Source organism: Symphalangus syndactylus, chromosome 16 (genome assembly GCF_028878055.3).
Source record: "Symphalangus syndactylus isolate Jambi chromosome 16, NHGRI_mSymSyn1-v2.1_pri, whole genome shotgun sequence".
NCBI classification, from domain to species: Eukaryota; Metazoa; Chordata; class Mammalia; order Primates; family Hylobatidae; genus Symphalangus; species Symphalangus syndactylus.
The window spans coordinates 15,323,746-15,337,974 of record NC_072438.2 but is presented as its reverse complement, the minus strand read 5'-3'; the positions used below and the strand labels follow the sequence as shown (position 1 = coordinate 15,337,974).

Here is a 14,229-nt window from a genome sequence, read left to right as displayed (position 1 = left end):
CTAGACGTGCGCGCGCCCGCAGCTCGCCCCCTGACCGTAAAGAGGCCGGGCTGTGTCGTGAAAGGGGCCGCAACGCTCAGAGCGCTGGTTGACGGCCGGGACTCCATTTTGTTCGCCGTTACTCTGTGCGTAAGTCGCTTCTCCGTGGCTTCTCTGAGAAGAAAAGTTGGAAAAGGGTAAAAGTTTTCAGGAATATTCGGGCTCTCTGTTGCTAAGCATAGCGAGTGTCGGTTTTCTCTCTCCAACAGACATCGCTACTGCGGTTCCGAGGCAGTGGGAAGAGATGCGGCCCCTGGACATCGTCGAGCTGGCGGAACCGGAGGAAGTGGAGGTGCTGGAGCCCGAGGAGGATTTCGAGCAGTTTCTGCTCCCGGTCATCAACGAGATGCGCGAGGACATCGCGTCGCTGACGCGCGAGCACGGGCGGGCGTACCTGCGGAACCGGAGCAAGCTGTGGGAGATGGACAATATGCTCATCCAGATCAAAACGCAGGTGGAGGCCTCGGAGGAGAGCGCCCTCAACCACCTCCAGAACCCGGGCGACGCGGCCGAGGGCCGGGCGGCCAAGAGGTGCGAGAAGGCCGAGGAGAAGGCCAAGGAGATCGCGAAGATGGCAGAGATGCTGGTGGAGCTGGTCCGGCGGATAGAGAAGAGCGAGTCGTCGTGAGCACGGTCGGAGGTAAGTCGGGCACCCGCGCCAGGCCGAGGAGCGGCCCCAGCTTGGCCGCTGTTCGAGAGCGATGATTTCGTCAAGATGCACCGGGATCGGGGGTGGGGCGGGAGAATAAAGGCGTGCTCGGGTCAGGGCGGATCTGGGCCCCGTCTTCGTGTTTTGTTTTTTGACGGTGGCGGCGTGGGATAATCAGAGTGGCCGGGTTTGGGCGTGATGCGTGTTCAGTGGAAGGATCATAAATCTCAGAGTCGCCAAGGAAACAGAAACGGACGAGGTCCCGGGCCATCCAGCAAGCGGGGGTGGAAATAGAGGATTTTCGGGGAAGACGTTGGACAAGTCAACGTTGCTAGAGACTGGAGTGAGTCAGGTGGTGGCCAGAAGAGGCGGCGTCCTGCACGGTGGCGTTCGTGAGGGTTTGGGGGTCGTTGTGCCCGGGATTAACCTCTCAGTGATGAATTTCTTCCCATTGTGCTTTAGGTTTACAGCCAATGGATTCTGGTCAACTGGTGGAGATTGGCTGACACCCTGGAGAAGCCGAAACCAGAGAGCCTTTTGTTTTCTCTTTTTTCCTCTGTCTGTGCTCTGTCTCACTTAACACTACGTTTTCTGCTATGGTCTGTGGTTGATGACCTCAATATGAGTTTCGATTGTTAACATGTTTTTGTTTGGGAAGTAATTTTGTTTGAAAATGCTCTCACATACAGGAATTAGGGCCTAGATTGTAAGCTCTTGCAGCAGTCACATTTGTTCCCGGGCTTTGGTTGTTACTTCTAAATTTTTGAGGTGCTTTGCTCTTTCTTGTGTGACCTGATAGCTCCCTGGAACTTTGGGTCTGTGTGTGACACATGAGACTCACAGTTGGAGTTCTCCAGCTCTGGAGGTGCTGAAGGAGCTGCATTAATTCTAGAAGACGACTCCATGCAGCAACTACTGAAGAAAGGACCAGACTTCAATGGGGAGTGTGGATGGGCCGACCTGGCTGGGACTCGTGAATCTGGAGAAGAGCTGGAGAATGGATAGTATTGTCTGTATTTGGAGACTTTAATTTCTGTGTGAGACCAAAGGAGGAGAGATGTATTTTGTTCAAAATTTAAATTTTTTGTGGTACACTATCTTATGTAACCTGTCTGGTGAGTTTGTATGGACAACCTAACTCAGCTTTATTTGACACGGAACCTAAAATAGAAGATAAGATCTTGATATTCTGTACAAGTTGATGTAATACCCTGATGCGTTTTAGAGGACTTGGCATAAAATGAAAGATTTGCAAAGGCCCTTGAGGGGCTCGGGGATGAGAGTATGGAACTGTCTGCATTGGACCCTAAATTGGACTGGAAGAGGCATCTTCAAGGTTCATACGTTGTCCAGCTATAAGTTCATTTGAGTAGCAGACCTAACAAATATTTGAGGTCAAAACCCTACCATGTTAAAACAAAAAAAAACTTACCACGTTAATAAAAGTATTCATTTGCTTGAAAAGACGAAAGACCTAAAAGATTATTGAGAAATGTTACTCCTTTAAGAATGAAATCTGCTGTCTCGCAGATTGTTCTCACTGTCAAATGGAGGGCGAACATCTTAACGGTTTCTGAGGCTCTTGGCCTCTAATCAAAGGGAAGCTTTATCTCTGTCTGCTGTTGGGAACCGGGTGAGGAAAAATCACACTTGGTTCTTAGTGTGGGAAGAAACCACATGTAATCCTGTGGTCCAGGCCAAAGCACCTTCAGTCTTTCCAATTGGAACATTGTTTTCTAGGCCTTGCACTGGGAATATAGCGATTACAGTTGCAGAGTGAGGGATGACATAGAGGAGATGTGATACCCCACCCTCCTTCCAGATTGAAGCCTTTCTCCCCCAGCTGCTAGAAGTGTTGCTGACAAACACCCCTCAGCTGGTTAGCCGTCTGGGAAGTGCCTTTTTAGAGGAGAGCTGCTTTAGCCAAAGTCATGCCCTTTTTCCTGGGTAGCCTACATCTAGTGACTAATGGGCTGGAAATCTCAGGTCGCTATTTCTCTTACCCCAGTTTGGGACAACTTTGAGGGACATGGTGGCTTCTGAGCTTGTGGGGTCTGCTGAGGCTTTTGTTAGGATTGCATCACACAGCCCACCTCCTCCCCCGTCCAGCCTTGCATTCCTTCTCTTCCACAAGTGTTAATCCCTAAAAAACGTGCATCTAGTTTTCATCTTGGAGTCCACTTTCTGGACAACCTAGTTGGTAGAAATCAAACAAAGCCATGTGTCCCAAGCGCTAATAAAGATGGCGTGTCCCAGGAGAACACTGAGGGGGAGGTCTAGGAAAGCTTTCCAGAGCAAGTAACTCGGAGCTTGGCCTTGAAAGAGGAGCACAGCTTCCAAGGTCAGGAAGAGTGGGAGAGGCATGCTAGGCACAGGAAACAGAAAATGGAAGACGTTCAAGGTTTTCTGTGTGAGTTCCACACAGGAGGGAGAAATGTGTAGGATGGAATTAGGAACTGGGAAACAACCACCAAAACTACATTTCGTAGATTTGCCAAAAGAAGAAATGTAACATTGGTACAACACTACCAACTAGACTTTACTCTGCTTTCACCAGTTTCCCACTAAGGCCCTTTTTCTGTTCTGGGATACCATGTTGCATTGGGGAGTCGATTTTTTTCAATGAGTAATATTTATAGATGACATGAAAGTGATCCTTCAACTCTCCCCAGCTTCCCAGTTCCCCTCCCAGGAAACTACAAGTTTCTTATATATCCTTACAAATACTAATGTATTTGAACGGCTTCCACTTTTTTTTTTTTTTTTTTTTTTGGTGAGACAGGGTCTCTCTGTGTCTCACAGGCTGGAATGCAGTGTTGTGACCACTCACTGCAGCCTTGACTTCCTGGTGTCAGGTGATCCTCCCACCTCAGCCTCCCGGGTAGCTGGGACCAGGCGTATACCACCTCATCTGGCTAATTTTTTTTTTTTTTTTTTTTTTTTTTTTTTTTGTGGAGGTGGGGTTTTGCTATTTGTCCAGGCTGGTCTTGAACTCCTGGGCTCAAGTGATCACCTTAGCCTCCTGCGTAATTGGAACACTACCACGATTAATTTTTGTATTTTTTGTAGAGACAGGTTTTTGCCATCTTGGCCATTTTGGTCTCAAATTCCTGAGCTCAAGCCATCCACCCGCCTTGGCCTCCCAAAGTGCTGGCATTACCGACATGAGCCACCATGCCCAGTCCACCTGTTTTGTTTTGTTTTTTTTACATTAATGGTAGCACACTGTATAATCTGTTCTTGTTCTTCATTTGTCTGTTTACTTGGAAGTCTTCCTATCTAACATCTAAATCTGCATTCTTTTTTTTTAAGGCTGCTCAGTGTTCATTCTTATGCCAGAGTTTGAAAACTATTGTCCTAAAATCCTTCCAGTAACTCCTTAGTTCCTCTTTTTTATGATTCTGGTCACAATTGCAATGCAGCCACTAATTCCCAATTGCCCCAGATCCTGAATTTCATACTCCTGGCTTGCTAGCAATTGGAGGAGCAATCCAATCTTGCGTTTTCTAAGCAAAGAATGTGATAAGAAGCATTCTGAGAGACAGTCTTACGTGGTTGTACAGTCATTAAATTTTCTGGCTGGAGTTGTCATATTTATTTATTTATTTATTTTTTGAGACAGGGTCTAACTCTGTTGCCCAGGCTGGAGTGTAGTGGCATGATCTCGGCTCACTGCAACTTCCGCCTCCCAGGGCTCAAGCAATTCTTCTGCCTCAGCCTCCCGAGTAGCTGGGGTTACATGTGCGTGCCACCATGCCCTGCTAATTTTTGGCATTTTTAGTAGAGACAGGGTTTCACTATGTTGGCCAGGCTGGTCTTGAATTCCTGGCCTCAAGTGATCCACCTGCCTTGACCTCCCAAAGTCCTGGTATTACAGGATGGCAGAGCTGGAAAGAACCTCAGAGAGCACTGAAGCTTTTCTAAGTTAAAATATAGAAGTCATTAGTGCTGTTCACCAAATAAATTCCAATTCTCTGCCTTCTAGGCACAGAGTAGGATGGCACTTTCTGGCCCCCTTGGGGTTGGGTGGGGCCATGTGATTAATTCTGGCCAATGAGTTACAAAGGAATGTTGTATCTGTTGCATCCAACCCAGAACCTCCAAAGCGACACCCTGCAGAGCTGTCTCTTCCCTCTGGCACAAGAACCAGCAACATTCCAGATGGTGGCTGAACTTAATGACCATAGTTCCCTACCAATCTATGATGAGTATGTACCACAAACAAGGAAAAACCTTAGTTGTTTTAAGCCACTGAGATTTGGGGATTGTTTGTTACAATAACAACTTAGACTGAGATGACTGATACAGATACTCATTATTTCTTCCATTCCTTGTGTTTTGATGAAAGAGTTGTTCTCCCTTCTACCTGAGGCCCGTTGATCACATCCCTCCCACTAGCCCAGGCATTGTCCAACAGGTTATCTCCCGTCTCTGGCTTTCACGTGTAGCTCTTGACTTAATGACTTCAAGGTGAAAGAAAGCACACATTCAAACTCCTACTCCTGGCCATTCTCCCCCTTCCAGGCAGCAGGTAAACAGCAGGTAAACATCAAGAGATGTTTCTACCATCTTTCAGAGGTAAATGGGGATTTGTTACCCTGGTTAACACTGTGGCCAGGTAAATCTACAAAATCCATCCAGGGCCTGCTTCAGTCACTGCCTGATATGGTTTGGCTGTGTCCCCACCCAAATCTCATCTTATCCTGGGAGTGACCCGGTGGGAGGTCACTGAATCATGGGGTGGTTACCCCCATACTGTTTTTGTGATAGTGAGTTTCCACGAGATCTGATGGTTTTACAAGGGGCTTTTCCCCTTTTACTCGGCACTTCTCCTTCCTGCCGCCATATGAAGGAGGACACGTTTGTTTCCCCTTCTGCCATGATTGTAAGTTTCCTGAGGCCTCCCCAGCCACGTGGAACTGGGAGTCAATTAAACCTCTTTCCTTTATAAATTATCAGGCTCAGGTATTTCTTCATAGCAGCATGAGAACGGACTAATACACAGCCCAGCATATGTTAGACCCTCCCTGAGTCAATTCTCTTTTCCCCTTCTCTGATTTCCATAATGCTCTGTGGTACCTATTTACTGGTTTATATCCCCATTGCTTCCTCCTTCAAACTCTATTCCATGGTTCACAAAATCCTGCATTCCATTATTCCCAAATTAATCCATATTATTCTTTGCCTCTTCAAAGAACATTTCTTTACCAACTCTTAACAGCCGAAACTAGATTTTCCCCAAGCCCTGGACTTTCCTGTAGACTTGTTGGTGATGGTTCCTTACAGCACTCACCCACTGCCTGGGCAGATACTGGGTTCATCAGGACTGCATTTTTGCCAGAGAAGAGTGAAGAAAGAAAAAAAGAGCTTAGGGTTTTGACAAGGACATCATTGCAACAATACATGATATACTCTGTGTGGGGAAGTATGGAGGTGAAGAGCAGGAGAGCAATAGGCCAAAGTAGCTGGTAAAGTGAATGAAGGTCCCAGCATGTTAGTGACTACAGTTGAAGTGTCACCTGGAGGATGGGATGTGGCCAGAAAATAGGAGGGCTGATACTGGAAAGCAATTTATCATATTAAAAACTACTATGATTGTCAAATAAAATGTATCTGTGCATGACATCCTGTGAGCTACGTGCTTCTGGGGCCTCAGATCACTTCTTGTTTTAACACCTGTGAAGCATTTACTATGTGCCAGTTATCTACAATTCCTCAAAAGCCCTTCATGACCCCTCAGTGGGGCAGATGCCATTATTAAAATTAGTCTTGTCTTATCAATGAGGCACAGAGATATTAAGTAGGCCAGGTTTGAGACAATAACAAGCCCCAAGTCACTCTTGGGAGTGAATGGCCAAGCAGGATGGAGGAGCTCCTTGGATATGAGGGCCCAGGTATGGGGCTGATGGCTGTGTGAGCATGGAATCCACTCAGGACAATGGCAGGGCTTGGGGTGGAAGGGAAGGCCAGGAGCCAGGTGCCCAAGTTTGCAGTTTTCGAATGATGGGACTCCAATGGGATGGAAAGAGATTGGTGGATGACAGAGGTGAGAAGAGGGAGAGGGCAGTCAGATGACCAGGGAGTGCTCCCAAGGAGCACCATTTTGGACAAGAGGGAGGGGAAGTAGAGTGTGGACGTGGCCTGGGAGAACACTGCACTTGAACTCTTGACCTTGTGATTGGCCCACCTCGGCCTCCAAAAGTGCTGGGATTACAGGTGTGAGCCACCACACCTAGCCTTGAGTACTGGGTATTTTTATACAACAATGAGAAAGTTTTGAAACTAGAGAGAGCTAGTGGTTACACAACACTGTGAATACACTAAATACCACTTAATTGTACACTTTAAAGTGGGTAATTACATGTTACATTAATTTCACCTCAATTTTTAAAGAAGCCAGAACAGTCCAATTCATTGGACAGAAAGTAGAATGGTGGATGCCAGGGGCTGGGGGAGGGAGGATTGGGGAATTAATGTTTAACGGGGACAAAGTTTTAGTTTGGGATGATGAAAAAGTTCTTGAGGCAGATGGTGGTGATGGTTGCACAATTTGAATGGACTTACTGCCACTGAACTGTATCCTTAAATGGTTAAATGGTAAATCTACTATGCATATTTTACTACAATAAATTTATTTTACTTTTTTGCAGTCAATTTTTAAGCTAAAATATGGTGCTAGTCAAAGGAACCATCATCAAAGTGAAAAGTTGAGCTGCATTCTGTGCTATCTTCTTGATTTTTCTATAAACCTAAAACTGTTCTAAAAAATAAAGTCCATTTAAAAGAAAATAGTCAAGCTTCATTTGGGAGAAGATATTTGCAACACACACTCTGGAGGAAATATTAAGGAGAATCCAAAATGTATAAAAAGATAGGGTCAGAAAAAAGAGCCCACATTGCCAAGTCAATCCTAAGCCAAAAGAACAAAGCTGGAGGCATTGTGCTACCTGACTTCAAACTATACTACAAAGCTACAGTAACCAAAACAGCATGGTACTGGTACCAAAACAGAGATACAGACCAATGGAACAGAACAGAGGCCTCAGAAATAACACCACACATCTACAACCATCTGATCTTTGACAAACCTGACAAAAACAAGAAATGGGGAAAGGATTCCCTATTTAATAAATGGTGCTGGGAAAATTGGCTAGCCATGTGTAGAAAGCTGAAACTGGTTCCCTCCCTTACATCTTACACAAAAATTAATTCAAGATGGATTAAAGACTTAAATGTTAGACCTAAAACCATAAAAACCCTAGAAGAAAACCTAGGCAATATCATTCAGGACATAGGCATGGGCAAGGACTTCATGTCCAAAACACTAAAAGCAATGGAAACAAAAGCCAAAATTGACAAATGGGATCTAATTAAACTAAAGAGCTTCTGCACAGCAAAAGAAACTACCATCAGAGTGAACAGGCAACCTACAGAATGGGAAACAATTTTTGCAATCTACTCATCTGACAAAGAGCTAATATCCGGAATCTACAAAGAACTCAAACAAATTTACAAGAAAAAAACAACCCCATCAAAAAGTGGGAAAAGGATATGAACAGACACTTCTCAAAAGAAGACATTTGTGCAGCCAACAGACACATGAAAAAATGCTCATCATCACTGGCCATCAGATAAATGCAAATCAAAATGACAATGAGATACCATCTCACACCAGTTAGAATGGCGATCATTAAAAAGTCAGGAAACAGCAGGTGCTGGAGAGGATGTGGAGAAATAGGAACATTTTTACACTGTTGGTGGGACTGTAAACTAGTTCAACCATTGTGGAAGACAGTGTGGCGATTCCTCAAGGATCTAGAACTAGAAATACCATTTGACCCAGCCATCCCATTACTGGGTATATACCCAAAGGATTATAAATCATGCTGCTATAAAGACACATGCACATGTATGTTTATTGCAGCACTATTCACAATAGCAAAGACTTGGAACCAACCCAAATGTCCATCAATGATAGACTGGATTAAGAAAATGTGGCACATATACACCATGGGATACTATGCAGCCATAAAAAAGGATGAGTTCATGTCCTTTGTAGAGACACGGATGAAACTGGAAACCATCATTCTCAACAAACTCTCACAAGGACAAAAAACCAAACACCGCATGTTCTCACTGATAGGTGGGAATTGAACAATGAGAACACTTGGACACAGGAAGGGGAACATCACACACCGGGGCCTGTTGTGGGGTTGGCGGGGATAGGGGAGGGATAGCATTAGGAGATATACCTAATGTAAATGACGAGTTAATGGATGCAGCACACCAACATCGCACACGTATACATATGTAACCAACCTGCAAGTTGTGAACACGTACCCTAAAACTTAAAGTATAAAAAAAAAAAAGAAAAAAAAAGATAGGGTTAGAATTAGGGTTAGGAGAACCCAGACGAGAATAATAAGGTGGGGCCAGGCTTTGAGGGTCTTCATTTATTTTTACCCATCCTTAGACTTTCTGCAGACTAAGCTTCAAGTTTTCAACTGCTGCTACAACAAATCATAACAAATTAACAGCTCAAAATAACACATATTTATCATCATAGTCCTGAAGGTCAGAAGTCACGAATGGCTTAGAAGGTTTCTCTGCTCTAGGTCTCACAGGGCCAAAATCAAGGTGTTGGCTGGCTGGGCGCCTATCAGGAGGCTCCAGGGAGAAACCGCTTCTAAGTGCATTCAGGTTGCTGGCAGAATCCAGTTCCTTGTGGTTGCAGGCTGGGCTTCAGCTGGGGGCCACCTTTAGCTCCTAGAGGCCTCTCTCCTGTCCTTTCATGTGGCCACCTGTGTCTCAAAACCAGCAGTGGTTTGTCAAATCCTCCTCATTGTCCAACCCCCCTGCCCCGCCCCAGCCACAAAGCTGTGAAGCTAGGGTCCAAACCCCCTACATCTCAGAGTCAGCACAGGCAGAACCAGCCATCTCCTGCTTGGAAGAGCACGGATTTCTTCTGTCAAATCTCTCTTCTGCCTTCGTTTTCTATCTCTGACTCCAGCCCAGGAGTGTTTTTCACTTTAAGGACTCAGGGTTAGGCTGGGCCTACCTGGATAATCCAGGCTATTCATTCTTCTTAAGACTCTTAACTTTAATTACATGAGCAAAATCCATTTTGACGTGTAATATGATATATTCATAATTACAAAATGTCATATAATTTATAACACAATCACAGGTTTCAGGGATTAGGATGTGGACTTCTATGGGGACCACTCTGCATACCACACCTCCCTAAAGGTGATGGTACCCAACTCCACTAAGTTCAGTTGGTGGCACAGGCTAAGAGAGCTACCCTCAGGCTGATTGGCCCTCAGTCCCCCAGCCAGGGTCCAAATATTGGATTTAGTTCCCATACTACTCTCAATGCGCTGTGTAGTCTAATGACTGTCATAGTAGCGATGCCACCTGCCTCTCTGCCTGGTGCTTTGGCAACTGTATAATGCACTGTCATGCCTTTTTTCTCACTTCTCTAACAATCACAGGGGCCTGCCAGCTTCATTTCACCCCTAAAGAACTGAGTTTCCAATCTGGGGCACTTGTGCAAGCGGGTTCTCCCCAATCTTTACCATTAGCTCATTTGCGGGCCACAGACCAGGAACATGAACTATATATGTATATATATATATATATATATTTTTTTTTTTAGACAAAGTCTCAGTCTAGTCACCCAGGCTGGAGTGCAGTGGCTCGATCTCGGCTCACTGCAACCTCCGCCTCCCGGGTACAAGCGATTCTCCTGCCTCAGCCTCCCAAGTAGCTGGGACTACAGACATGCGCCACCACCCCCAGCTAATTTTTGTATGTTTAGTAGAGACTGGGGTTTCACCATGCTGGCCAGGCTAGTCTCTAACTCCTGATTTCAGGTGATCCGCCCACCTCGGCGTCCCAAAGTGCTGGGATTACAGGCCTGAACCACCGTGCCCGGCCTTAACATACATTTTAACCCCCTCCAGACAGCATTCGTTAGGGTATGTACCGAGCCCCTGCTGGGCAGCCAACCCTGGCGGAAACGTGCGGACAGATCCTACCCTCAAAGAGCTATCCTGGGAAATGCCACTGTTTGGTAACAATTTTGTTTCCAAAAACCTCGCCTCGCCTGCTTCGGGCCGGCGGAGACAACCCGGCGGTTCCCTGGCGAGGCGGGGACGGTTTGAGGTGCAGTCGTGGGTTTCGTGGCCCTGGGTCACGGTATTCGGTGCAACCTTCCGTTTCTGGTGCAAAAATCACTCGCAACTGAATGTTAAAACCCCAGCCCTGGAATCCCTCTCAGACTCCACCCCAGAGCCCGGGCAGGCGAGGGCGCATGGGGGAAGGGGGACGAGAGCGCGCCATGGCGCCTGCAAGATACGGGACCCTGCCCGAGACCCCTGTGGGCGCGTGGCAACCTGGGGCTGCCGTGAAAGGAGCTTCGAGGAGGCCCCGCAGCGGCTGGCAGCGGGAAGGCCATTTGGGTGTGGCCATTGCTGTTTTAGGGCTGAAAGTTTTAGAGTAAAATTTTATTAAAACTAAAAAGGAGCTTCAAGAACTTGTCGCAGGTGACAGCGAGGCGTCGGCGCACGGCTGGTGGGTGCCCGGCTGGCCCGGGGCGGGAAGGGGCGGCGGCGCTGCGGCCCTGTGTTACCGGGAGGAGGGCCTTGAGTGGGTTGTCCTGGTCCTTGGCCTTTTGAACAAAGCATTGAACAAAACGCACAAACAAAGTAACAAAGGAATGAAACGCAAGAACAGAAGCAGGGAAAGCAGCAATTTCTTAAAGCGAGAAAGCACCCACAGGGTGGGCGCGGGCCCTAGCAAACAGCTCAAGGGCCAGTTAGAAAGTTTTCTGGGCTTTAAGTACTTCATTTGAGGTTCTTATCAGCTACCTCTGATCTGGATGAAGGTTTTGGTTTGTGGCTAAAGGCTGGGGTGAACTGGCGCCCTATGCAAATGAAGGGACGTTCCTTGCATGGCTCTTGGTCACTCCAAGGCACTCTCCCTTTCCATCTGGGAGGAGGCTTGTAGGGAGAGTAGCTTTTGATGCTTTACTACTCGCAGTGGGGAGATGGTGCTTTTCCTTTTGGTTTGGGAAGTTTGCGTTAATCGGCCTCAGATTCTCTGCCCCAGACCTTGGTGTTTTCCCTTGATTCAGCTTTAGGAAGTCAGCAGGAATCGGCCTTAAGTTCCCTGCCTCCAGACCCTATTCTCCTGCCTCACGTGGACGCGGACCAGGCAGGAGCCCCGCAAAGACCCAGGTGGCCCCGCGCCCCGCGTGAGAGGCGAGGACCTGGCCTCCCTGGAATGCGAGCGCGCCCGGGTGCACTGGCGGGCCCGCAGGGAGCTGCTGGAGATCCAGAGCCTGCTCGACGCCATCAAGAACGAGATGGAGGCGGAGGAGTGGGGCGCCCGGGCCCCAGCACCCAGCCCGCGCGCGGAGGCGGAGGATCTGGTGGCCAGGCTGTGCGCCGAAGCGGAGAGGAAGGCCGCGGAGGCGGCGCGATGGGAAGGCGGATCGCCGAGCTGCACCAGCGGATCGCCGGCTGCAAGTGCTGCTGAGCCGGCGGGGCAGCGCGGGGTGGAGCCGAGACCGGGGTGGGGAGTGTCCCGCGTGGAAGGCGCTGGGCAGGCAGGGAGAGGAGCGTAGAGCCGTGCCACGCTCTCCGCCGAGATTTACTCTTTTTACATAGGTAAAAGAAAATAATTTCATTTCTTAAAAAGAAAAAAAAAGGAGAAACAGAAACCTAAAGACCTTTAGTAGTAGAACAATAAAGGACATAGAGCTGCCATGTCGCTAGGGGGTTAAACCATTTCTTCTATGCCGTAAATATCAGGCGGAGAACAAAATTTAAAAGTGTGTGAGTCGAGCGCTGTGTCTCATGCCTGTAATCCCAGCACTTTGGGAGGCTGAGGCAGGAGGATCACTTGAGCTCAGGAGTTCGACATCAGCCTTGACAACATAGTGAGACTTCTCTCTATAAAAAATAAAAAAAACAATTAGCCAGATGTGGTGGCATACACCTGTGGTCCCAGCTCCTTGGGAGGCTGAGACAGGAGAATTGCTTGAACCCGGGAAGTCAAGGCTTCAGTGAGCTGTGTTCAGGTCACTGCACTCCAGCCTGGGCAGATTGAGTCACCGTCTGTAATTTAAAAAAAAAAAAAAAAAATACAGGCCGGGCGGGGTGGCTCATGCCTGTAATCCCAACACTTTGGAAGGCTGAGGCTGGTGGATCATCTGAGGCGAGGAGTTTGAGACCAGCTTGGCTAACATGGCGAAACCCCACCTCTACTAAAATAAAAATTAGCTGGGTGCAGTGGTGGGCGCCTGTAATCCCAACTACTTAGGAGGCTGAGGCAAGAGAATCGCTTGAACCCGGGAGATGGAGGTTGTAGTGAGCTGAGATCGTACCTGTGTACTCCGGCCTGGGTGACAGAGTGAGACTCTATCTCAAAAAAAAAAAAAAAAAAGATGTGTGAAATGTAAGGCCATTATTGAACATTTCTAAATTTTGCTAGGAATTTGGAGTGTTTTGCTTGCCCTTTTCTGCCAGAGGTGGCATTCTGCTGGCAGAATTGCAGTTTTCACCCCAGGACAGTGAATTCTGACTCAGTGTCAAAGATAAGGAAGGCCAGGAGACTAGTCAAAATGGTAAGGACGGATTTTATTCAGTAAGGACTTGCAACAGGGAAGAGAGTCCAGCGTGAACTAAACTGAGCTTTGCCAAAGCAAAAGGCAGGAGACTTTTTCAAGGTTGGAGTGTGCTAGGGGAAAAGCACTGAACGGTGAAAAAATAGGGTTGATCCACCTGTCTAGGCCATCTGGGTTTGCTAGTTAGTGCTTATCCAGAGGAGAAACAACGTTCTCCTTTCTTTACGATAGGAGAAGTGGTGAGTTGGAGCAAAGCTTCCACTGAAGCTAGGTCCTCATCCTCCCCTGGGATGGGGAGAAAGAAGGAGGTGATCTCCTTACATGTTTGACTTTCAAGGAGCCAAGGGAGAAAAGAAGGAGGAGGAGGAGGAGGAAGAGGAGGAGGAGAAGGAGGAGGAGAAAACAAGAAGGATGAGGAGGAAGAGAAGGAGGAGGAGGAAGAGGAGGAGGAGGAAGAGGAGGAGGAGAAAGAACAAGAAGGAGGAGGAGAAGGAGGAGGAGAAGGAGGAGGAGAAGGAGGAGGAGGAGGAGGAGGAAGAGGAGGAAGAGGAGGAGGAGGAGAAGGAGGAGGCGGAGGAGGAGGAGAAAGAACAAGAAGGAGGAGGAGGAGAAGGAGGAGGAAGAGGAGAAGGAAGAGGAAGAGGAGGAGGAAGAGGAGGAGGAAGAGGAGGAGGAAGAGGAGGAGGAGGAAGAGGAAGAGGAGGAAGCGGAGGAGGAAGAGGAGGAGGAGGAAGGGGAGGAGGAGGAGGAAGAGGAGGAGGAGGAAGAGGAGGAGGAGGAAGAGGAGGAGGAGGAGGAAGAGGAGGAGGAGGAAGGGGAGGAGGAGGAGGAAGAGGAGGAGGAGGAGGAGGAAGAGGAGGAGGAGGAGGAGGAAGAGGAGGAGGAGGAGGAGGAGAAGGAGGAGGAGGAG

The 14,229-nt window shown here is 47.8% G+C and overlaps 1 protein-coding gene and 1 pseudogene across 2 annotated transcripts; both read left to right on the top strand.

The window, feature by feature from the left end:
- MRFAP1 (Morf4 family associated protein 1) lies at positions 1 to 2,159 on the top strand. 2 transcript variants are annotated; one of them, XM_063619745.1, is made up of 3 exons: positions 1 to 129; positions 249 to 679; positions 1,151 to 2,159. In XM_063619745.1, the coding sequence occupies exon 2, from the start codon at positions 284 to 286 to the stop codon at positions 665 to 667; it is 384 nt and encodes a 127-aa protein (XP_063475815.1). In that variant the 5' UTR covers positions 1 to 129; positions 249 to 283; the 3' UTR covers positions 668 to 679; positions 1,151 to 2,159. The 2 variants fall into 2 exon arrangements, with proteins under 2 accessions (XP_063475815.1, XP_055102003.1); XM_055246028.2 differs by having other exon boundaries at positions 69 to 679.
- An 8,871-nt stretch (positions 2,160 to 11,030) lies between these two features.
- On the top strand, positions 11,031 to 12,533 carry LOC129464601 (MORF4 family associated protein 1 like 2-like; annotated as a pseudogene).
- Positions 12,534 to 14,229: the final 1,696 nt, after the last annotated feature.

What these genes read in the sequence shown, in the direction of transcription:
- MRFAP1 (XM_063619745.1), top strand. Translation starts at nt 284, where the DNA reads ATGCGGCCCCTGGACATCGTCGAGCTGGCGGAACCGGAGGAAGTGGAG.